At 39.9% G+C, this 25,344-nt stretch overlaps 1 protein-coding gene across 1 annotated transcript in view; it reads left to right on the forward strand.

Annotated features, from left to right (window-relative positions):
- Nucleotides 1-6,050: 6,050 nt before the first annotated feature.
- The window catches only part of LOC101170341 (integrin alpha-5), a 51,134-nt gene continuing 31,840 nt past the window's right edge, over nt 6,051-25,344 (forward strand). Inside the window, exons 1-8 of the mRNA XM_023955108.2 lie at nt 6,051-6,393; nt 10,849-10,854; nt 19,150-19,274; nt 21,277-21,377; nt 23,402-23,525; nt 23,615-23,676; nt 23,753-23,798; nt 23,871-23,996. Coding sequence (XP_023810876.1) covers nt 6,200-6,393; nt 10,849-10,854; nt 19,150-19,274; nt 21,277-21,377; nt 23,402-23,525; nt 23,615-23,676; nt 23,753-23,798; nt 23,871-23,996 — 784 coding nt within the window. The 5' untranslated portion in view covers nt 6,051-6,199. The remainder of the gene's footprint in view (nt 6,394-10,848; nt 10,855-19,149; nt 19,275-21,276; nt 21,378-23,401; nt 23,526-23,614; nt 23,677-23,752; nt 23,799-23,870; nt 23,997-25,344) is intronic.

Below are 25,344 nucleotides of genomic sequence, written 5' to 3' on the forward strand. Positions count from 1 at the left end.
TGGTTGCTTCCTGAGATTTTTTCACAGGCCTTATGAAAAAAGTTTGTAATAGAATTAGACTTTGCATCTTGAAAAAAAAAAAAGGTGCTCACTTGAGGTGCGCACACGGAACGGGTAGAGCGAGGGGGTAATCCGCAGTACACACATGTGTGGAACGGTGGTTAGTGATCCGTCCGTTGCACCACTAATTTGCTCCAAACATGAATGAAACGTTTAAAAATTACATTGAATTCCATTGTGATCTGCGCCTTCCGGCCGCTTTAAGTCGTCCTTAGGGCGACCACGCGCCTAAGAACTGCTTTGTTGACCCCTGCTATAGACCATGTACGTATAAGGTGTAGGTAGTTGGCTACACTGACTAAAAACTTCTTAATACTTTATTGACACATTTTAAACTCAAACTCAAACTTTATTTATTTATATAGCGCCTTTCATTTCAGTTAAAAACACAAAGCGCTTAACATAAAAGCAGATAAAACAGTCAAAAAACCCGAAAATTGTTAAAAACAGCAAACAAAGGACAATCACACAAAGATGGGACCCCTCCCTCACCACCCCCCACGCCACCCACACCCACACCCCACCCACCCAACCAGTTCCCCCAGTAGAACCCTGAACAGAAACAAAGAACTGCAGCTAAAAGAAGGTCTGGCCTGGTACTGCTGTGAGGAAACGATATGATGGGGATCCATTTATTCCAAGGCCCAGCCCGACTACAGGGGTCACTACCACAGCGCCCGCCCAGCACAGAGCAGCCCAGGGCCCACTCCATGGCTATTAGACCACAGAGCGGGACCCCAGCCCGCCCAACCAGAATGGGCACCGCAGCAATAGCACCCCCTACAGGTCAAGCCGATGGTGCCCCAGAAAAATGGATCCCCAAGAGGAAACACCGGAGTTAAAAACATCAGAATAAAAATTATCATAAAATAACAACACTAAAAATAGAAAAAAGATAAAAAATAAAATAAGATTTAAATATTTTAGTATTTAAAAAATAAAATATGTAAAACTGATTAAAACATAACCTACGTATCATTGGTAAAATAACAAAAAAAAGAATAGTATATTAAAAACAGAGATAATAATAGTCCTTACAAATAAATAAATGAATAAATACGTAAATAAATAAATAAATCACTAAATAGATAGATAAAAAATAAAAAAGACATAGGAAATGATCAAAGTCATGTAAAAGCCAGACTAAAAAGGTGGGTCTTGAGCCTCTTCTGAAAAACCTCTACAGTCTCTAAGCTTACAATATATAAATAGCATGTCCATTTTGTAGAAAAATCCACAGTCCTGTAAGACGCTGGCTGCGTTAATGTTTCCACATTAGCATCCAACCAAAAGTTTTGACAGAGCACTATGTACTTGTTAAAATCGATTTGACATCAGTAAACACAACCAGAATAATCCATATGGGAGGCGTTCTGGATTATAAGGCACGTTGTTATTGGAAAAAAAAAACCCCCTTAAAGTGTATTTTAATGTGCAGAAATTATAGTAATTTTAGCGTAACATCTAAAAGAGACAGTATGGGAAACCCGTCTTTTTGTGTTGGAGAACAAAATTGTGTTCGATGGCTTTGTATTTGACATTGTTTAGATTTCAAAGAACATCATTTATGCTTGTCTAAATACACTTAGTGGAGATGTAAAAAAAAAATGGCACAGAAACATCAAACCCCCACTTGGTCGACATTAATGGGGCACATCTTTCTGTAAACTTCAGTTTTAGCTAGAATGATGGAAACAAAAATGCAGATTAAACTTAAAACAAACATTTTCTAAAGTTGTGCGTCCTCCAGAGAAATGTCATTAGGTCCTGAAAAAACCCTTCATGGTGGCTTTTACTTATGTCTCATGAAAAAAACAACAGAACTCTCACATGAACAGCGGTGTTGTTTTATTTGGGGTAAATCTGTTGCTTCCTATGTGTTTAAGCGGCCTTGCATATAGAGGAAAGCCTGCATTCATTTGTCATTTTTCACAGCAACCAGACTCTTCTAGAAAGTGTGCTTTATGTCTTTTATCACCTTTTCTTTGACTCAGTGCAGAAACCTGTATGTCTGTGTGTTTTTTTTTGGAGGGGGTTCAAATTAAGGCTGCAACCTCCCGCCTGAAAAGTAATAACCCCCACATGGTTGGCAGCTTGACGAGTGCAGAATGAAGCCACTTAAAATTTACAGGCATCCACACGGTTGCAAAGGAGCCGAGAGAACAATGTTTGAGCGTGCTTCTGTTCTCAGCCCGTTTCAATTAGGCCACAGATAAAATGAGCCCAGCAGGTTTTCGGTTTTTGCAGTTGCATATTGCTCGTCAGCCAAGATCTAACTCTGTTTTTTCCACCGTCTGGAGCCAAATCTGTTAAGATCACCCATGTTCAGTTTACCCCACTTTCTGCCTTTGAAAAATAAGCGAAAAAAGACACACTCCATCGAGCCCATCCATCAGATTGGAGAGTCATTTCCTGTCTTTAGGTTTTCAAGCTTGATAGCGTGTTCTTTGATGTGCCTGTTGGGAGAGTATTCTTTGAAAAGTGAATCTGGAACATTGTACAGTCACCAGTGTTTACAACCACAGTTTGAGTCTGAAAAATGTCACTGCTGCCAGTAAAAAAGTGGCAATTCCAGTGAGTTTAGTGCTGGTTCTCTGTTTTGCGCACCAAAACAACAGCACTCAATTTAGACAAGTAAAAGGGCTTCATGGTGTTTTTTGTTGTTGTTCAGAGGTACATAAAAGCTGTCAGTTTAAGTAAACCTAGTCAAGACTTTTCTTTTTTTAAATAACTATTTGTCAAAGCAAACTACATTCACAACACCCTTCGGCAACTGGCATTCAACGGTGCGTTTTCAGTGTAAAGTGTATAAACGCACATACGGTCCATGTGCGCCTCAGGCGTCTGCTTTCTAAACTCTCACGTGCGCACCTAACATTTCAGACTTTGCATGCACTGTCATTGAATGTGCGTTGAAAGTTAAACCAGGGCAGAATCAGAATCGTAGTTTTTTGTCACATACACAGCTTTTACACTGACATACGAAAAGCCGTTCCGGTACAACCAGACATACAACAGAAACACACACATACAGTTCAAAGTTGACTGAGGCGCAGCCATGTTAGGCTTTGACCAATCACAAACTTGTTATTATTGTCTCACAAAGCACACACGGTTCCTTGAATCTATGATTTAAGAAATCGTTTTTTAAAAAGCAGATTAAGACGATGGATGGATGGATTTGTTTTATGCGGTTAAACATTTGCTTTTGTGGTAGCTTTTATTATATCTTGGATTTTCTTCCAGCTTTATATTTCAAAATGTTTATGTACTTCTGTAGCAAATGCATTGCGCCAGTAGAGGTCATTGATAATCAAACAACAGTATTTTCTCAACTTTAAAGTTCTGCCTCTAATTTATACCAAAAGTGTATACTGTACTGTTACCATGATTTGCTACTGAACTTTATTTCTTTCTTTTATGAGCGTTTTTTTTCACTGTGAGGTTTTATGCTTCTGCCGTGTCTTTTAGAGTAAAAACCTTCTTTGTTTAAATGCTGCTGCCTTTGGCAGGTAGCACTTCATGACTCACTGTTATAGAAATCAGGGGCCCTTTTCTGTATGCTATTAACACACACTCATACACGAACACACACAAGCACGTCCAGAACTACAAATAATCGCAGGCTGTGTGCTTTCAGCCTACCATGACAGCATAAAATTTGGAAAGAGCGATGAGACACCCAGCTGTAGATAGAAATCTGTGTGCTTGTCCACTCCCGACACACTGACGTGTCTTGACATGCTAATACGCCATCATGTGATTGAAAGCAGCTTTTAATTTAATGTATAGATTGACCAGTCAGGGACGTTTGCTCCGTCCGTTCAATGAACCTCAAGGCATCAAAAACAGATCTGCAGATGTGAAACAGGGCTGTTCTTCCAAAACAGTCGCATTTACAGCAGCTATACCTATAATGATGATGTCAGAATAATGCGCCAAAATTAAACACATTTTGTAACAAGAGCTCAGTTTCCAGCTCAACCACACAGACCTTTATTATGGTCATCATTTAGCTATCAATTCGAGCGTTTCGGTTCATTAAATGCTCACTATAGTTTGTGAAAATCTAAGCTGATCTTCATTTCCTATTTTTTTCACTCCAAGAAGCCAAATTTTCTTGTGATTATACAGTCAACAGGTCTCCAATCTTTCTTTTTTCCCCCCTTTACAGTCTTAGTCCCACTCCGATTATCTTTTGATCTATTTTCAAAGTGTTTCCAGAGGTCTTTTAATTATGATGATGCAATTGTTAGCTAAAATGAAAAAATAAATAAAACGTGTGTTGTTTTTTAGGACATCGTTTCAGAACAGCGGCAGTAGTTTATTAAAATTTGCCTCTTAGTTGTGGGCGGGACTGTTGGAGTGGAGCAATCTTTCCTTCCCTGTTACTGAGAGCTCTCTGTTTACACACTTTCTTGCTAGTTGAAAGCCCTTTAGAGCCCCAACCTAACATTACTGGTGCAACAAAAATAGTGAGCATTATTGGAGCTTTCCAGAGCCAGAAAACAGCTCAGACGAGGAAAATGAAGATGTCCATAGATCTAGTCATCTGCAAGTGGATGCATCAAAATGGAGCAGAGCAGGGAGCTTGTGGCCCGCCTAATGAATTTTCTACGTAACGAATACGCTTTTTTAATGGCATTCTTTCTTCTGCTCCTGATTCAAATTTGAATAAAGAAATGTTCAGAAATGCAATATGGAGCTTGATATATGTATGTCCTTCATGATCAGAAAAATGCCACGTTAACATGTTAAAAACATAATTTTGTATTTGAATAGATCATTTAGGTGATCCCAAAAGAGATTCATCAGGATCTGTAGATTAATGTATTACAAACTAATCAAAAATTAGAAGCAGTTTTTTACTTTTATTTTCAGTGTTCCTATGGCAGTCATCTCTGAACCAATCATCATGTCTTTCACTGAGGCCATAAGAGAACTGAAAAAGAGTTATTTAAATGAAATGATGGGCCTCCATCTGTGAGGCTCCACCCCTTATCATTTCCTTGCATTAAAGACTCACTCCCATCATCTTTGATCCATTGTAAAAGTGTTCCCAGTTGCCTTTCAAGTCTAATTATGCTGCTTTTAGTAAAAATAAAAAAAGGCAGATGTTGATTGCATTTACGTGCAACCAAGCACAAAAACTGATGGAAATTCTTGGCCGCCTCTGGGAGTTTTAGTGTGTCCAAGGCTAAATGTTAACCCAACCCTAACCTCAACCCTAACCTTTCCTTTGGGTCCATGCTGCCAAGAAAAATGTTCATCACTGGCCGCACGTATTTAGAAAATTACGTGTGAATAGTCACTTTCAATTTAAAAAATAAATAAAACTTTTTCATTTTCTAGGGCATATTTTCTGCAGAGCAGCAATAGTTTATTAAAAATTCACCTCTGAGTTGCGGGCAGGACTGTTGGGAAGTAAGGCCTCTCCCCACTTCCTATGATCCATCTGTTTTGCCTACATCTCTTCATGCCCCCAAACTAACATTTCCAGTGCAACGAAAATGGTGATGAATTTTGGAGCAGTCCAGCCGTCCGTTTTTGAGCCGGAGTCCAGCTAATATCAGGAAAACAAAGACATGGATCTATTTAGTGGATGCATCGGTGGTACAGTGAACCTGTGGCCCGTGGATTGTAGCTTCTACGTCACTGCCACAAGCTGGTTCCAACAGCATTTTTTCGTCTGCTCCTGATTCACAGTGATTTGAATAAAATAAAATAAAAAGATCTGAAATGCAATTTTGGTTTAATAATCTTCCTTTATGAGAAAAATACCACAAGATCATGATTAAAAAACACACTAAAAAACAGAGTTTTCATGGGAGAGGGTCCTTAAAAAGGTTTTGACACCCCTATCACGATTTAAGCCGTAACTCCCAGTTCTGCTTTTTTGTCTGGAAACATTTCAAAGCTCCACCCCTCCCGGGATTCGCCCTCCTGCCCCCTCTAACTCTCTTTCTGTTTACATTGAACGGTTCACTCCGGATCACGCCTCAGGACTCGCCGGAGCTGAGTGGATTTCTTAAAATCCCCCCCCTCCACGGAGAAATGTACGTCTAGGAGCGCAGATCGTGCCGAGAGGGAGCCGCACGGAGGATGCGCGCTGCGCTGCAGCCCTTCACAGAACACAGAGATGGGCTCCGCTTCTGCGGGTGCCGCTGCCCGCGCGCGCTGCAGACGCTGCGTCCGTGTCCGGATGCTCGTACCTGTCCTCGCCGCACTGATTCACCTCTGCGCCGCTTTTAACCTGGACCCGGAGACGCGCGTGGTCTTCTCCGGATCGCGGGGGAGTTACTTCGGCTATTCAGTGGAGTTCTTCTCCAACACGTCACATCCAGGTAAAGTTCCAGACTTTCACTTAAAGTCTACAACTTTTACCTCACAATCCTTTATTTTCATTCTTTGTATGAAATTGCCATAATTTGTTTCCGCCTTAAAAAAACTAGTTGATGAGATTTAAGGCTTGTTTGTGTTTGGGGATGCAATATCACAAAATCCGCATCCGTGCGATGATGGATTGCTGTAAATATTTGCACAACTCATTCATTTCCATCCCTCCACACGTACAGACACACAGGCGGGATTCCTGCCCCACTATGATTGGAAACAGACATGCGAGTCTGTGAGGGATTTGGTGAGGAGGGGGTTAACCCACAACAAAGTTAAAAAAAATGACAATAGGTCCAAAGGGACAGTAGGTATTTTCTATTGACCCATGAGGGGTTTGCTGAGTGACATGAAGTCAAAGGTCAAACTAGTTGTAGTTCTTCTGTGTTTGTGGATACATCCGGCCTGTTACGGTCTTTCACTGATCGAAAACCATTTGTCATAACCAGAATATCAGCTCTGTGTTCATCAAAAACGGCGCAGGTTTCACATGAGTAGTTTGCTGGAGTAGCATCGAGTAGCTTTATTTTTCACAATATGTATCCCATCATGCATCACACATATACCATAATATATCTCAACCAATCACCGTGGCCCTGTAACCGTGACGCGTTCATCGACATTAGGACAAATGATAGGCTACGTAGCATGTAGCCTACTAGCCTTCGGGTGTAAAGTGACTGATAAGTATGATGCTTTTGTAGAGTTTTTTAAAATAAATAAATCTGATCTCTAAACATCCTCCGTGTCTTCCATGTAATGGAATGAGACACACACAGACAGAAATGTGAAGGTATCTGCTGTAAATCCAAATACTGCTCAAATCAGTGTGTATGAATATCTTATGACGTGAATAACAGGTTAATGATGGGCCAGGTAGCATGTAGCCTACTAGCCTTCGGATGAAAGCGACTGCTAACGAGTATGTTAATAGAGCTCTGCAGTGGAGTTAGGTGCTATGTCCGGAGAATTGCTGCGGTATGTCGAAGCACAAAGCTTGGGCATCGTAAATCTTATATTTTTCTTATATTCATTGAGACAAAAGTAAATTGATCATTCTTGTTTTTCTTTTTCCTTTCTTGAACGAATGTAGGTCACAGAGACACGGAAGTTACCGCTGAAAGTGGCTTTTGCGTTTGGACAGAGAGCATATCTGTGTTTATGAATGACTTATGACGTTAATAATTATTTCGTTCGCACGAATTAATTATTTTGAGGGAACGAAATAGTATTTCGTAGGAACGGAATATTATTTTGTGGCAACGGAATATTAATTTGTGGGAACAAGATATACATTTGTGGGAACGAGATATATTTTATGTTTTCCATGTCAAGACACGAGCTCCGTACAGAATCTTTCAGCATCTACTGTGTTTTTCATAAGAAGGGCCAGAAAAACTTTTGATGGTAGCTCCGCCCACACGGGGCAGGTCCAGCAGCAACTTTGACGCGGGTGAAAACATGTGAACGTACCCATTCATTCACAATGGATAAAAGAATAATTTTCTTTTATTAAGCTGAAAAAGACATTCTCTTAATGGCTCTAAAACTAAATTTTCTGAAATATGGTTACCTGTTTTTTTAGACCATGTCACGTCCTTGAATTAAGAAGCGACCCCGTGAATTCTAGTACATATCAGGGGGGATTAGGTGTCCGATATCTATGCTTGACATAGATTGGAAGCACAGTATATTGATTGTAAATTATTTTAGTTTATTTATTTATTTATTTTGTTGTTTTTTTTCTTTGTAATTGGGCCTGTAAGACCCTAATTTCAATGTTCCATGTGAGGTTCCCTATAATGCAGGTGGCAGGAATGATTCAGATTCAGAGTGGTTGTATTTTCTGGAGAGAGCATCTGGATTGACATTGCGACTGCCGGGACGGTAAGTAATGATGAAGTCGAAACGGTCAAACAAGCACCAACGAGCCTGGTGAGAATTGAGGCATTTGGCCCAATGTAGGTATGCCAAATTTTTATTGTCAGTCCAGACAATGAAAGGATGTTCAGCCCCCTCCAGGCAATGAATGACGCCATTCTTCTAAAGCGAGTTTAATCGCTAAGAGTTCTCCGTTGCCAACATCATAATTCTGTTCAGCGGGTGAGAGTTTGCGGGAAAAATTTGCACAGGGTCTCAGCTTTCCAGATGAATCTTCTCTTTGTGAGAGAACCGCATCAACACCTGAGTCGGAAGCATCGCCTTCTACAATGAATTGTCTCTGAATGTCAGGTTGGATGAGTATAGGGGCTGAAACGAACAGTACGAGTTTATTGAAGGCTGTGTCGGCGTCAGAGTTCCAAATACAAGGTTTGGTGGTGGAGGCGAGTTGGGTGAGGGGAGCAGCAATAGCACTTTAATTGCGAATGAGTTGCCTATAAAAATTAGCAAAACCCAGAATTGTTGAAGCTTCTTTCGAGAGTTGGGCACTTCCCAGTTAGTGACCGCTTCGATTTTTGCCGGATCGGGTCGGATGCTGCCTGCCTCAATGATATAACCTAAGAAAGGGATTGCGGAAACGTGAAACTCACATTTTTCAGATTTTACAAACAACTGATTTTCTAGGAGTTTTTCCAGGACGAGACGGACGTGATGTTCATGTTGGGCGAGGTCGTTAGAATAAACGACAAAAACAAAACGATTGAGGAAATCGCGTAATACGTCATTGAAAAGTCTTTGAAAGACTTCCGGGGCATTTGTGAGGCCGAAGGGCATTACAAGGTTTTCGTAGTGACCCAATGGGGTGTTGAATGCCGTTTTCCATTCGTCACCCTCTTGGATATGGACCAAATGATAAGTATTGCGGAGATCTAATTAGGAAAAAATGCGTGCCTCCTGGACAGAATCAAAAACAGAACTACTGAGGGGTAGAGCGTATTTATCTTTGACGGTGATCTGGTCTAATTCTCGGTAATCTATCCAGGGTCGTAAAGTCTTATCCTTCTCCAGAAAAAAAAACCCCTGCAGCGACAGTAGAGGACGAGGGGCGGATGTGACCGAAAGAGAGGGCTTCATGAATGTAATCTTCCATGGCCGTTTTTTTGGGACCAGAAAGATTATACAATTTGCCTTTAGGTAAGGTGACGTCATTAAGAAGATTGATAGCGCAGTCATAGGGCCTGTGGGGTGGCTTTGCAAAAAACAATTTTAAGGTCATGGTAACATGAGGGTCCTTTTGACAGGTCAGCGGTTTCGGTCACGTTGGAGACAGTAGCGGACTTGGAGGGAATAGCGGGATGGAGGCAGTTAGCAAAACAAAAGGTACTCCAGTTGGTGATATGATGACTGGACCAGTCAATCTGAGGGTTATGATGTTGTAACCAAGAATGACAAAGAACTATGGGGGTCTGGGGGGTTTGGGTGACAAAAAATTGTAGATATTCTCTGTGGTTACCGGAGTTGAGGAGTAGGAGGCTTCAACATCTCCAAAGAATGGTTCCGGCTGTAGGCAGAAGTTTTCCGGTGACGTGGCTGGGGCGGGAGCAGGAATGTTTCCGGGAGGTGGATGGGATGCTGCAGCTGTGGGGTTGGAAAATCGACCAGTTATTTCATTAACGGTTTGTGTCATAACGTTGAGTTGTGAAAATAAATGCTCTCGAATAATCAACATTCGAGATATGGCGTTTGAGTGTAGTTCCAGAAATGCTCCTTACTGTGAGATGGTGGAGCGGAGTCCTTCCGGGTCAGCTGGGTCAGGAGTTTGGCCAGTTCGTTCTGTCGTGATTTGCAAGAACCGAGACAGACCCAGTTGCTGGAACCTGGAAGGAAAACAGGAGAGCGTAAGGTAAGTTAGATTATTTATTTTTTCAGGATGTAGATCCGATGGCGGGGAGGACGGCTGATGACAGCAGGTGAGTAGTAGAATGAGAAACGGGAAATCCTGGCTGAACAGGAATCATGGCGTGAACGAGGAGGCCCGATAGCTCTAGACACGAATTCCAGGTTAACACTCGTGGTGGGTTTGTTTCCTGAAAGCAAGGCGTAGGAAATAATTAGTTGAAGGGAAAACATCAAGAGCAAGAACAGGAGTGACCAGACACCATGGAGGAGCAACGAACTGATGATGAATGCTGGATCTGGATCTCCTTTAGAAGGCTGCAGGTATATGACGTGAGTAGAAACAGCTGGGAGTCCTCAGGTGCAGAGCAGAGAGGGGAGGGGGAGGAGAGCTGCCAGAGGCACCATGACAGTGTCAATTGATCTCTTTCTGGCTAATTTTGAATTTTCTATAAAAACATTTGGACTTTTCTCAGTTGTCTTTAACCTTATTATACACGCATTTGTATCATATTTAATACACAAATTTCTGAGACCCCTCTTATCTCATTAGCATGATCCAAAGTTTTACTTAAAAACCCATTCTACATAACTTGCTACATGTTTTCTGTCCTGTAGTTCATCGTCATTCCACTAGGGGCAGTAAAGGGCCTCCACAAAAACTCTGAAATACTTTTGAGGGGAAAAGTTTTACTAATTTTCATAACTTTATGCCATGAGTACCTTATCTATTGTTATTCATATTTTTAAATAACCACTTGCTGTATTGAAAAAATAAAATGTTTTTTGATAATTAACTCTTCATGATACAGTTAAACCTTGTTAAAAAAAATTGTGGATTAAATTTGTAAATAAAGTGCTTTTTTCCCCTGAACACTTATATTTAAAACTAATATTGTTGTGGATTTTATTCAAAGGTTTGAAAAACAACGTAATTTCTAAAAATGTAGAATTTTCTGTCAATTTTTTTGATGAAATGGGCGTTACAAGGTTAATGGTTATATTACTTGTAAAAACAAAAGATAATCCAGAAAATATAAAAAAAATCTTTTTTGTCAGATTGTAGCATTTTGGGTGTAATTGTTGTCAGAAAACTTGGGTGGATTAGCAGAAATGCAGTAATGGAGATGTATTGGTGTAATCTTTCGGAAATATGTAAGGTATGACTAGTCAGGTAAGAAAAAAATCCCTAAAAGCGAGTTTTTAGAAGACAGCTGTAAACAAAAAAACACTTCTAAAATCTGCTCATGCAACCAGCTGTTCCCAGCTGCTGTGGACCAAGTGACCCAGCCTCTTCCTTATGGAATGACATAGATGTTGCACGGCTTTACTGTTTATGATAACCTGCCAGAGGAGTCCTCTGCAACATCTGGATGGTAAAAATGTCAGGATCCAAGAGGAAATTGTTTACTTTTCAAGTGAGCTCCTATGAGCTGAAAGTGATGTAGCAGAATGATCGCTGATATGTTGATTCAGGTTCTATTTGCAGTTTCACTGAACCAATCCATGCTTTGTCCTCAACCAAATTCACGTGTTGGCATCTCACAATCGTTGCTGAACATCTTCATGTGAATCCAGGTTAAACAACAACAGGAAAAGGACGATTTCCTGGGAATGCTTTGCTGATGAGACCATTTTTTTTTGCTTGCTGTCAGGCGTCTGGACAATCGCTGTCTTGTTTGACTGAATGTAGTCTACTTCTGCTACTTAACTGTGTTAGTTTGTTTGTCTGGCTTCAGGAGGTGGTGCTTCTCATGCAAGGTGTTCTGGGAAAAAAACACTTCTTTTTCCCCAGTCGTTATACAATGCCGGCAATTAAAGATCCACTCCAATCATCTTTGTAAAAGCATTCCCATTGGTATTTTAATTATGACTTTTTGGCCTTTTTTTAAAGTTTGCTCCTGATTCACAACAATTTGAAGAAAGACATTTTAATAACTGCTATTTTAGGCTTAGTTTTCTTCATATATATATGTCCTCCATCAGAAAAATTCTACAGAAAAGCAAGTTAAAAACTCAAAATTTTTATTGCAGTGTGTCTTTAAAATGCTCTTAAAGGACTACCTAAAACCTCTCATTCAATAAATTCCTAGTTTTGTTTCAGATGAAAACACATCGACAAAATCAGATTATCTGTCAGGAACTCGTGGTGGAGGACCCACAATGCAGGAGACCAGAATTGGTGACAGGAAATAAAACATTTAATTAACAAACTGAAACATGACAAAAATATGAGGAGAAACAAAACTGTGACACAACAGAGCAGATGACCTGACAAGGATGAACAGAAACCAAGACACTTAAATAGGCTGAGGGCAATTAACTGAACTGAAGACAGCTACAGATCATGAACATGAAACTTGAGTGACTGACAAGAGGGAAACCAAAAACATGACAAAGAAAACCAAACCACTGAATCCTTACATTATCACTATCTTGAAACAATAACGTTTTCCTTCTTTCTTTCTTTTGGTAAACATTCATTTGGGTAAACATCATAGACTCATAGTGTATGCATCTTCCCATCTGTGCAATGGTGTGCACAGCGTGTAGTTCTTACATCATGAGCGCTCTCTAACATGACAGTGTTGTCACTGATAGAGAATGTTATGCCTAACGTCACGCTGGGATTTGTTTGCACTCCATTACATTCCCACTTGCTCTAAAGGGTGTTGTGTTCTTGGAAGGATTCTGCTTTCTGCACCCCAGGGTGGTGCTTTTATACACATCACATCTTCCTGAATCATCTCTCACCCCATTTTTAATGGTCATAAACAAACGCTAAACACATTAGTCTACCCAGAAATGGTCTGAATGAGTTCCAAGATTGAAACAAACATTTATCCCCATTGAAAAGCTAATAAAACTCTGCATGTGAATGTTCAACACAGAAACAACTGAAGGCATTTGAGAGAACCATAAAGTGTTTACTTTGATAATTGAGGAAAACTTGTTTCAATGCTCCTGTGTTTATTAGCCGATCTTGCATCTGGCTGCACATTTCCATTTCTGCTGCTGGGGTCTGTTTTGTGTCTTATTTGGTGGCTGTTTGACTCTCTTTCTGGTAAAATCTTGAATTATTTTAGCTGCAGCAGCTTCTGTAGGGACTACCATATTTTCCACACTGTAGAGCGCATTAGAACATAAGGCGCACCTTCAATGAATGGTCTATTTTGAAATTTATGTCACATATAGGTAGGGATGGGTACCGTGCCCCGGTATTGAACCAGCCCCGGGGCCACATTCTTCAAGACCGCAGTATTGTTAAGATCTGACCTGAACGGTTCTGCTATCGGTACTGGAGAAGTTACTTTTTCTTTTTTTGTGTCCCACAAGCGTTATCTGCCATATTTAAGTCACCAAGTCAGTCACTTTTCTGTTAATTAATGATGATATTAATTTCGTTATTCTCGTTGAAGCGGAGAGCTCCGTCTGTCTATTCGTGTGCATGGGGGGCGGGGCTGTTGTTCAGACAGAACGCGCCGCGCGCGCACACACACAAGACAAGGCAGCGCACACACAGTCAGTGGCGATCTCGTAGGGCAGTGTTTTTCAACCAGTGTGCCGTGGGAGATGGTCAGGTGTGCCGTGGGAAATTGCCCTCATTAACTGATCTAAAAACATTTTCCATCTCCAGGAAATCAGCTCTTTGTTCATCCAAACAGGCCCTGATAAAAAACTGAGTAGTTAGGACTATGAAAGATCATAAAAATATTTTTTCTTTTTGTTTATTTGATTCTATTAAAGACATTTTAATAAGAATGACGGCACCGCGATTTAGCTCCAACTAAAGCTGTTTGCGGAAAAGTCCCGCCCCTTTAACTGTCTCCGCCAATTATTCATGAAGGCTTAATCACATGTCAGCAGTCTGACCAATCAGAAGTGGATAAAGTCTTAACTTCCTTGTTCCAATTTATCTCAAAAAGTCACTAACAAAAATACCAGCTAAAGGTCGTCTTTAGCGGTGTAGCTTTCCACAGAATCCGGTATCAGACCGTGGAACAAGTGAACAAAACCATGAAGCTCAGAGACGATAGTCTTTCTGCCCTTTTGTGGCAGTTTTCACACTACATCTCCCATAATGCATTGGGTTAAAGTGACACAATGAGTCTTCTTTGTTAAACGTCTTGAAACCACAACGAACACAAATCGTTTTTTAAATTTTCTGACTTAACTTTTATTTCAACTTTTAGAAAAAACAGCTGCAACTTCCTTCTTTTTCTGCCACAATTATCACAAAAATGCCCGTAAGATTGCGGGGGACGGGGGGGGGGCTGTAGATCAATACAGACTATGAGTTTCTGCTTTTCTTTTTTTGTTTTTTTTTGGATGCTGGTGTGCTGCGGGATTTTTGTCAAGGTTAAAGTGTGCCGTGGCTCAAAAAAGGTTGAAAAACACTGTCGTAGGGGACACGTGAGCGCCCTAGACTAAGGACACCCGTTTCTGCGTAAAATTAATGAAGTTTGCATCAAGGAGCCCCTGCCATGCCGTCACCTTGCTGCTACGATGACTGTATGTTGCGCTGTTTGTGTAGAACACACTGTAGCGGCGTGTTGGCGTTTTCTTCACAAAACAAACAGGTAGAGAGGCGGGGCTTAGATTCACCGCTTATGATTCCAGACCCGTGACAAACTATCAGCTGCTTCCTACTACTTAATAATAATTAATGACTAATGATAGTTGTCATCCGTAAAATTAATATAATTTATTGGGTTTACTGGATTTAAACAAAAATAAATAAATAGGAGTCTGCATCAAAGTGAATTTATTTCCATCTCACTCAATCCTAACTCTGGTGTTTGACAGACAGAAAAGTCTGTTCAAGGTTGTGGAAAATGGAAAAAAGATTAAAGGAAACATCAACCTCATAAAGAATAAAAATAATTAGATTAAATAATTAAAATGAATATTCTGTCTGGAACATTCTCATGTATAAAGTAACATTTTTTGTTAAAAAAAACAGTGTTGTTGCATAATGAGGAAATAAAACACTTTATGTTCTTAATTTGTTATTTATTTATTTATTTTTCGTCCTCAAAAAGTATCGATAAGAGTACCGTTAAAATACCGGATCGATAAGCAGTATCGATAAGAGTCTGGTAGCTTGAGGGTCCTGCGCAGTATCTTAGCTGTTTCTAGCACTGCACTTTTCTGGACTGAGAGGTCTGAGGTCTTTCCAGAGATCTGCTGTAGACACTCCTCCAGGCAAATGGCAACCTGGAGCAGGTCCTGAGAAGCCAGCTCAATGGCAAGAATAAGACCCAGGCAATAAATAGCTACGCACTGCCAGTTATCAGATACCCTGCAGGAATAATAAGATGGCCAAAGGAAGAGATACAGACCACGGATGTTAAGACACGAAAGCTCCTCACCATGCATGGAGGGTTCTATCCCAAATCCAGCACCCTGTATGCTAGCCGCAAGGAAGGAGGACTAGTGAGCGTAAAAGCCACTATCCAGGATAAAACATCCAAGATGCATGAATACATCAAGCTGACAGTGTGCTCAGTGAATGTCTCATACAATGGAGAGCATAGGATGCAGTGCTGGAGGACAGATCCTCATGGGAGGACAAACCCCCGCATGGGATGTACCACCAGACCATTTAAGTGGCTGATATCAAGAAGTCCTACCAATGGCTAGAAAGGGCTGACCTACAGGACAGTAATGAAGCGCTCATCCTGGCAGCTCAGGAACAAGCCCTGAGCACCAGAGCAATAGAGGCTCAGATCTAACACACCAGACAAGACCCAAGGTATAGGCTGTGCAAAGAGGCGCCTGAAACAATCCAGCACATAACTGCAGGGTGTAAGATGCTGGCAGGTAAAACATACATGGAGTGCCACAATCAAGTGGCTGGAATAATATACAGGAACATGTGTGCAGATTATTGACTGGAAACCCCAAAGTCAAAATGGAAACACCTCTGAAAGTGGTAGAAAATGAGAGACCAAAGATCCTGTGGGACTTCCAGATCCAGACTGACAGGATGGTAATGGTGAACCAACCAGACATTGTAGTGGTGGATAAACATCAGGAAGAAGGAACATGAGAAACTGGAGAAATACCAGGGAGTAAGAGAAGAACTGGAGAAAGCAGGGAAAGTGAAGGTGACAGTGGTGCCTGTGGTAATTGGAGCACTCGGGGCAGTAACCCCCAAGCTGGAGGAGTGGCTACAACAGATACCTGGAAAAACCTCAGACATCTCAGTCCAGAAAAGTGCAGTGCTAGGAACAGCTAAGATACTGCGCAGGACCCTCAAGCTCCCAGACCTCTAGAGAGAGGACCCGAGCTTGTGTGAGAAACCACCCTCAGAAGGGTGAGAGGGGCGTATATATAGTTACAGTATGAAATGGAGTGCTTTAACAAAGTGGAGTGCTTTATGATTATGATCAGTAAAAAGTATCACATTTACTATAGTTAATGCTTTTTGGGGTCAAAATCAGTGTCCTTGTCATAGTAAAACCAAGTTACAGATACAGGTATGATGTCAAATGAAAGGTCTGTATTCTGTAGTTATAAAGTGAGAACAGTTTTAAGTTATTCTTAATAGAAAATAACTTTTTTATGATCTCACACCAATTTAATTCTTCCAATTGCAATTTCAATACTAGTTTACCAGGTACGGTAAGAGATCCCTGAAAACAGCTACAGAACAAACAGCGGATTTACTTGTTAAATTGTAATTCTAATATTATCCACTGATTGTCCTGGATTTTTTTGTATATATGCTCATATTACTTATAATTCACAAATACCACTGTATTTATTATGCAACTGCGTTACATTTATTTACACTAGTTCTTCTATTGTGATCCTGTTCACAGTCAGCACATGCAGAGAAGTTTGGCTTTGATTGTTAGGATTGCAGTCTTTAGTTATGTTTGTTTGGTCTTGGGTTATGTTTTCTTTTGGTTCAGGTTCTGTTTTGAGGTTTTATCTGTTCTCCCAGTCATAGTCTCACCTGGATTTCATTTGATGATCAACCACAGCTGTCCTCATTCAAGGCAATCATTCCCCAAAACATTTAAGTGTCTGGTTTTCAGTGTTGTCTGTTGTTGTCACACTTCTATTTGCTCCCTTTATTTGTGGTTTTGTCATGCTTTAAGAATATAGATAAGGTTTTGAGGTTTCTGGTACAGTCGCCTGCATTTTGGCTCTTGTACTTCTGAATCCTAACATTGATCATACAAGCCAAATGAATTAATAAGATGCATCGACTAAATATGCTCATGCTGGAGAAGGAAGACAAGCTGTATAATTTCACAAGTACTTCAATCCACTTAAAAAAGCCTGATGTGGTGTAAAGATGTCTATGGTGATCATCTTAAAACAACATGACATACATCTAATCTTTCCAAATGATCCACCTGTTTTTATTTATACTCTGTTCAGAAACACTTTGAGAGATCAAAAATGTTTGCTCATAAATCTTTAAGTTAAAAGAAAAAAAACGAAACCAAAAAAAAATCCTCTTTCCTTGTTGACCTCACGTCACCTCTGAGTCACTTCACTGTTTGCAGATGTTCAGGCTGATCATGACTATTAGGAAAGGAATCCCGATTTCAGGTCCAAACAGATATGTCCCACCAGTAAACACTACTTTGAGGAGCTTAATCCTGGCTGTCAAGTTTTCATTAGCAGTGCTTTTCATAGACTGTGAGGCTTCAGCTGCACGCATGGGATTACAGAAGGTGATTGTTTCATGTTCCCTTTTTACAAAACAACAGGGGATTTAAAACTCCAAACCTGTTTGTTTCAGTGGCTCTAATGCTGCTTTAAAGAAAAGCTTGTCCTGCTGTTGGGGGAAATTGTAGAGTTTGTGCAATTTCTATCATTGCCATCAGTCATCAACGTCCTTAGTTGGTGAAGACAAGGCCCTTTTTTTTCATTAGAAATGCCTTAACCCTATGTAACCACTCAAATATTATACACGCATTTTTGAGACCCGTACATTATTAGCATGATCCAAACTTGGATATAATCTGAAAAAAAAAACATGGGTCTTTGATATTGTTCAGTGGGCTGGACCAAACATGGAGGGGGGCCAGATCCAGCCCGCGGGCCGCAGTTTGCCCACCCCTGGTCTAGTGGGTTTAGATGACCCAACTCCCAATGTTAAAGTGCCTAGGATAGCACAAGGGATAAAAGAATTTGCACCTGATTAATTGTCCAAGGAAAAATAGCGCACACAATTCAGTTTGCTCTCTTGCCATTGATGCAATTGGATTAGGTTTTGGTAGAACATGCTCAAAATCAGAGGCTGCAGATACAAATGGATCAACGTAGCACACGCAATGTGATTTATTAAACATGAAGTGGGCTTGCAGCAAAACTTTTACACACAAATAGCTCAGTCATTATTTCGAGGAGGTGTTGACTTGAATCTATTTTTAAACAGTTTTTCTTAAATATGAGGTTTGTACTCCCAGACAAACTGTGAATAATGGGAACTCCTGCTTGAGTTTATGCAGGAAAATGTGAACATCTGTCATCTGCTGTCACAACCAGCAGGCAATAGCAGAGAGGATCTGTGGAAACACTTTATGAATTAAGTTGCTCTTTAAACTTTAATACTAAAGACAGTTCTGATGAATCTCAAAACGCCTCATAAACACAACCATGTGGTTCAACTCTCTTCCATTTGGTTTTGCAGTCATTTTTATGTACACATTTACATAGTTGTATCTTCCTGTGAGTTTAAGAGTTATATGCTTTGAGGTTGCTCTTTGTCTTTCGGAGTCTGCTGAAATATCTTTATACACCGGTGTTCAAATGTAAGTCAAACATTGGGAAGCTGCACTAGGAACACCCTCAATATTTCCCTTAAAAGTTTAAATTGAACTAAAAATATATATTTTTATATCTTACTTGGTTGCTTACAACCTGTTAGACTTTACTTATTTTTCTCTTGTTTAGTATCAGCGTTTTGATCGGCGCTCCGAAAGCCAACACAAGTCAGCCCAACATCACAGAAGGAGGAGCTGTATTCCTGTGTTCCTGGAGCCAGTCTAACTGTAGCATTATCAACTTTGACAAACAAGGTACGTTATCCTCAAAAAATCTTAAACGAGGGTTGAGTTATCGCTCAGGATGATCAGTTTAAACCTTTTCTTAACCCTTGTGCTATCTTAGGTGACCCTACCCTTGCATTGACGTGTTCTCCCACCATAACAAAGGTGGATAAAGGTGGAAAGATTTCATATAATCCATGGACACCAGTGAAGATCACAAATCATTGAAGAAAAAAGGTTCAGCGCAGTCTCTAGTGGGTCTAGATGACCCAACTCCCAATGATAAAGTGCCTAGGATATCACAAGGGTTAAGCTTTAATTGCATGCACCCATACTTGGGCTGGACTCGTAGATGTGGGTTGTCCAACCGGAGTGTCTTAGTCAGTAGCAGCCGTATCTTAAGGGAAGCACATTTGTCTTGCAGTTCCCTTGAGGCTTGCATCGCCACCTCCAAGGAAAGCATGAAAATAGAATGTACAATAGTCATGCGTGTGGGATGAGTATCAAAATATATGAATTGATAAATAATGTAAATTGCATATGCTAGACTCTAGTCATTAGCAAGGTGCACTTACTGGTTCCTTATTGATTGTGTGCAAATACTGCAAGGATGGGGTGAACAGATGATATGTAAGTGAGTGTAGGACACCCACACAAATGACGACACGATTGCCTAAATTCTGACACTTGCGCTAAACTAGGGGCACGTTTAAACAGCACCAACAGGCCCCTTGCGCAGTGCGCAGGATTAGGGATTAAAGAAATAAAAATCTGCACGACGTGCCTGTGTCTCAGCTACTTCACCCATACTTACCCATACGTGGTAAGTGTTTGCAACGACCTGTCGCTCACAGCATGGCTGTTTAAAAAAAAATAAAAAAAAAATTGCATGACCATTTTTTCATAATAGAACTTATGCAGGAGTTCTATTTCCAGCCGCAATAAGATGTAGAAATACGAAACAAGACAAGGTTTTCAAATTAAGACTTGTAATTTCTAAATAAAAAAAGGGAGACTCAAAGCAGACGGACCAGTGTAAATCCAGCATTAGACTGTTAGCACAGCTGTAGCTGGGTATGAAAAAAATCACTTTTTCCAGTTAATAAGGTACTGGGCAGCGTGTCATTTCTTTGTAACATAATAAAAATGACTCCCAGAGGATTTATGTAACGTCCCGAGTCACATGGATTGACCTCTGGGTGAGAAGTGCTGTCATGTTTTTAAACACTTCCAGCTAAATTCCTCATATCATCATTGTAGTAATAGAGGGTTTAGATTTTCCTCATATGAACCACGGGTTCTTTGCACTTTGAACTCCATAATGATTGCCCCCCCCCCTCCCCATAACCCTGTCAGGAAATGAACCCCCCCTCACCCCATCAGGAAAGCAGGAAGCGATAAGGAATGCCATCTGAGGATCACAGGGTGTAGCTTATCACAGGCACTCGCATGCTGATTTTGGAGTTTACACAGATTGGAAGGTGTGTCTGTGTGGACTAAATAAAAACACTCCAAATTCATTTACAAAGTTGTATTACAAGTTGCAAAAATGCAGAAAATGTCTCAGAAAAACCCAAATTACAAATGTACATGTCTTGTTTTTGCAATAAATTCTTACAGAGGGGCAGGATTTATAAAGGAAAACCACTCAGAGCTCGAGTGTTGCTCAAATTGCAAAATTACCACCCATATGTTTTTAATGGGACCGTTCAAGGCAGATCCCTTTGATGAAGTACAGCTGTCGAGTTACAGCAACAAGACTGCTTTAGCTGTCTGATCTGATCTGCAGCCGTGAATATGGTTTAAAAGCACAGATCTGGAACATGGTTGTAAATCACCTATGGCCGAAGCCAAGAACCAGTGTATCTGAGCACGCAAAAAAAAAAAAAAAAGAGACTTCCGCCACCACAAAAGTTTCTTCCAAGCGTGTTTAAAGGAATTAGAGTTACGGTAGCTATAAATCTTTCTGTTGTGCTTGCAACTGTATGTAACTCTTCTATATATACTTTTTTTTTTTTTTTTTTTTTTACAGGTGACCGGTATTTTTATATTAATGACATTATCACTCAAGTTGAATTCAAGTCCCATCAGTGGTTTGGAGCTACCGTGCGTTCCCATGGCAACAGCACCCTGGTAAGATGCCGTTATGTTGACGTACAGTGCAAAGGCAGTGCATTGTGGATGTTTCAAGCATACTTTAAACTGCAAAGTCCGTTGACCAACAAACACAAAAGTCAGACAACGACCCCAAAAAAAGTACATTTATTGATTGGTGCTCAAATCATTTACCTTCATCTATTCCAAACAGGAAACAATTACATTTTTTTAAAAATGACATTTTTTTTATCTGCTTCTGATTCACATCGATTTTAATAAAGAAATACTCAGAAAAATGCAATTTTGAAATAATTTACTTTACTTTATATGCCCTCCATCACGAGAAAAATGCCACAAGAACATATTACACCAAAAACACCATTTACCTCATAGTGGGTCTTTAAAAGGAGTCCACTTATTTGAAAAAACTTCAGCTTTCATGTCACTGTCGAACAAAATTACTTGCCAGGATAATTAGCTTAGTGTAATTGACTAATTTAGATAAAGCTGTGTGGATAGCTACTTCCTTGTCACTTTTAATTAGGAATAAGAATAAATTACAATCAGCTGGTATTTGGTTGCTAAACTGCAGCTGCACTTGGGGGGTGGATCAAATGCGTGTTCTGTGCAGTAATTCCTATGAATGGGAAGACTTTTTTTTCACAGATGCCCACTGATATTGCATGTACAGGGGACTGGGTGAAATGTTTAGCATTTAATTTTGTTGTTTCTTATATAAACCATTCTTAAAACATAGTTTTAATAATTGTCTTATTTGCCAGACATTAGCTGGATAGGGTCCAGCAACCATGTGACCCAAAACAGGACCAAGCAGGTTTAAAGAATAATGGCTATAGATAATTAACTTTACTGGATAAATGTGAATATATGAACAATATGAATATCAATTGCAATTGTAGATTTTTCAAGAGGGCTCAAGTTGTGCAATTGAAATGAAATACAGAACCACTGTCCACAATTATGTCACTTAAGAGTGAAGTAAAGAAGCAAAGGGTCTGGCTCAATACTAAGGTGCCATCTTAGTATTAAAAAATACTAAGATGGCACCCACTAACCAGAGAAAATCAATTCTATGCCAGATGTACAAGGTGATCTTTCTTATTTGTTTCATACATCCCACTCAAAGCACAAATACAGTTGGGTTTCTGCTCCACACTGGCACAAGTGTCGGAGGGAATTTCCCTGGGCCTCTTCAGGTGCTTTTTGAAAAAGAAAAAAAAAAACAGATGCTGATTGATTAGATAGTTCAGTTGATTCAGCCCCCACCACAACATAGACAACTGAGAGACCAAAAGACATAAAAAAAAATTCACAAACACTGGCATGTAATACTTTTGTGTTGTGTTGAGACCAGACACAATTTGAATAAAGAAATGCTCAAATGCAGTTTTAATCTTAATTTTCTTTATATATTAACCCCATTATGAGAAAAATGTTACCAGAACATGTTGACATTTTTATTTTCTCTTTTTTTTCTCAATTAGTAGTAGTCCCTACCGTTGAGTGTCTATGAAAACTGGATTAAGTGAGTGAGTGTGATGTCACCCATAGAAAATTGTACACTTCTGGTTCCAACTAAATTAAATCAATTCAGTCGGCTTTTTTTTTTTTTTTTTTTTTGCAATATGGACGCTGTTATGTTGGAATAAGATGTTGCCAGTAAGCAGTAAATGGTCAGTCGGTCTGAGTCATCGTTTCTATGGAAACCACTCTTGCCACACCCCTACCACTTGAAAGCAGACTTGATGAGAGACCTTATTTTTTTAAGGCAACTGACTGGTCTAACTTAAATAACTTGCGCAACGGAAAAAATATCATTAAAAATGGTAACAAGAACATGTAAGAAAATGGTATCAGAGCAAGAATAGTTATTCTGACAAATAGAATGACTGAGTAATATCTGTTTATTCCTCAACAGATGTTTTTGGGACTCTGGCTTCTTGGAGCTAGCGGGTATTTCCTGTTTAGAACGCAAAAGGGGAAGGGCTCACTCATTCCGTTTCTCATATACAGTCAATTGTCCCTACTGTGGTTTTCAGGCTTGCGCGCCGAGGTATTACTGGAGGACTGAGTGTGACACACCCTTTGCTGATGTTACTGGAACCTGCTTCCTCTCGGTGGACGGTCTCAACACATTTGTGGAGTTTGCCCCCTGTCGAACAGGTGAGGTCACAAAGGGAATGTTCTCCTTTGCTCAGTTGTCTTCATTGCAGGTGATTGTGTTTCTTATTATTTGATTTGGCTCACTGCAGAAAGACATGGACCTGCTGGACAGGGCTATTGTCAGGGGGGATTTAGCGCTGACTTTACTAAGGTAACAGCAGTGTTTGATGGAGTATTTCCAGTTGAACTAAGGGTTTTTAGGCTGCTGTTGTGTATGTGTTTCACAGGATGGCAGAGTTGTTCTTGGAGGACCAGGTAGCTTTTATTGGCAAGGTGAGCTCACAGTTGTGTGGAACCCCACAGGGACGAGACATCTTTGAAGCCTGATACCTATCCATCCCGTAGGTCAGCTGATTTCAGCCACAACTGAAGAGATCGTAAAGGCCTACTATCCTTCCTACTTCTTGCTGTCGGTTGCTGGGCAGATTCAGACTCGACAGGCAGAGGGAAGCTATGACGACAGCTACCTTGGTAAGAAATTCTCCTGGGCTGATCAGATGTACTACCTTCAGTTCAGAACACATCTTTGCAGAGCTTGGGTTTGGTGTACTTGTATTTAGATTGCTGTATTTTTCCACAAACGCTCTAGAATGGTAGAGAATGTCTCCCATCCACACCAGCAGCAACCAATTTTCCATGAAAAAACCCAATGATTGTATCTCATCACCTTTGGTCTGCATTTGTACAGTCCCCGGACAACCCCTGTGTTTTTGTTAACCCGCTGACCTTACCTCCAATGTTGCCATCTGGATAAAATTTTGCTAAATTCAACTCGTGGATTGTTTTCTTCAGAAGTACAACCCCCACTCCCCAGAGAGTGAATTCTTTCTACATTAAACAATTAATTAATTCTTAAGACCCACCCTCATGTCAGACACGTACCTTTACATCCAGAGGAAACCATGCTAACATAAGAGCTAAACTGCAGATGTTTAGTTCCTGTACTATTTCTGTGTTATCTACAAATCATTTCGTATGTCGGTGTAAAGCTGTGCATTTGACAATAAATGAATTCTGATTCTGATCATCTAAAAGGCACATTTCCAATACATACAGTGCAGACAGTATATAACAAAGGAGCTACCCCAATGAGTGATTTTTTTTTGTTTTGAACCATCAAGTCTTTTTTAAGATCCAGCTTGTTTATAATGTTTAATTCTGACATTCAGCCATTTTTTTGCCGATGTTAATTTGATACAAATTTAGGCTACATTATTTAAACCAACCACAGCGTGTTAGTTTTTTGTTATCAAATTCTTGTCAGTTTATGATAATTTTTACATGCAAACAATGGCTGAGTACAATACTGTCTACATCCAGTTTTGGTAAAAATGAATTAAAAACATTTTTTTAAATCATTTTGGTATCAAACTTGGTTCATAGTTGTTGTCTTTGTAAATGTATTGGATTTACAATCAAAGAATTCACCAAATTTGGTACATGGTATTACAAAAATGATTTCAAGTCATAGATATTACTGAATCCTCCTTCCCATGCAGTAGTTTTCCTTAAAATGTGTTTTTTTCCCATCGTAACAAAAAGGACAATAACAGTTATCGAAAATCATAACGTTACTGACATTTTTTTCCCCTGAAATAATGGCCATCACATGTAAAAACAAAAAAATATCCTTTAACCTGATCATATTTTTTCAGAATAATCTACCTCATGCAGTTGAAGCACATCCAAAAAACTGGACACATCATTTATTTTTGTGATCTCTGCAGAAGTTGTTGCTAATGTTGGAAAACCGAAAAAAATATGACAAATAAAAATGCGAATTCTTTTTTTTTTTGCACGTTTTTTTTGCCTTTAAAGT

This window comes from Oryzias latipes, chromosome 5, assembly GCF_053564925.1.
Source record: "Oryzias latipes strain Hd-rR chromosome 5, Olatipes_Hd-rR_3.1".
NCBI lineage: Eukaryota > Metazoa > Chordata > Actinopteri > Beloniformes > Adrianichthyidae > Oryzias > Oryzias latipes.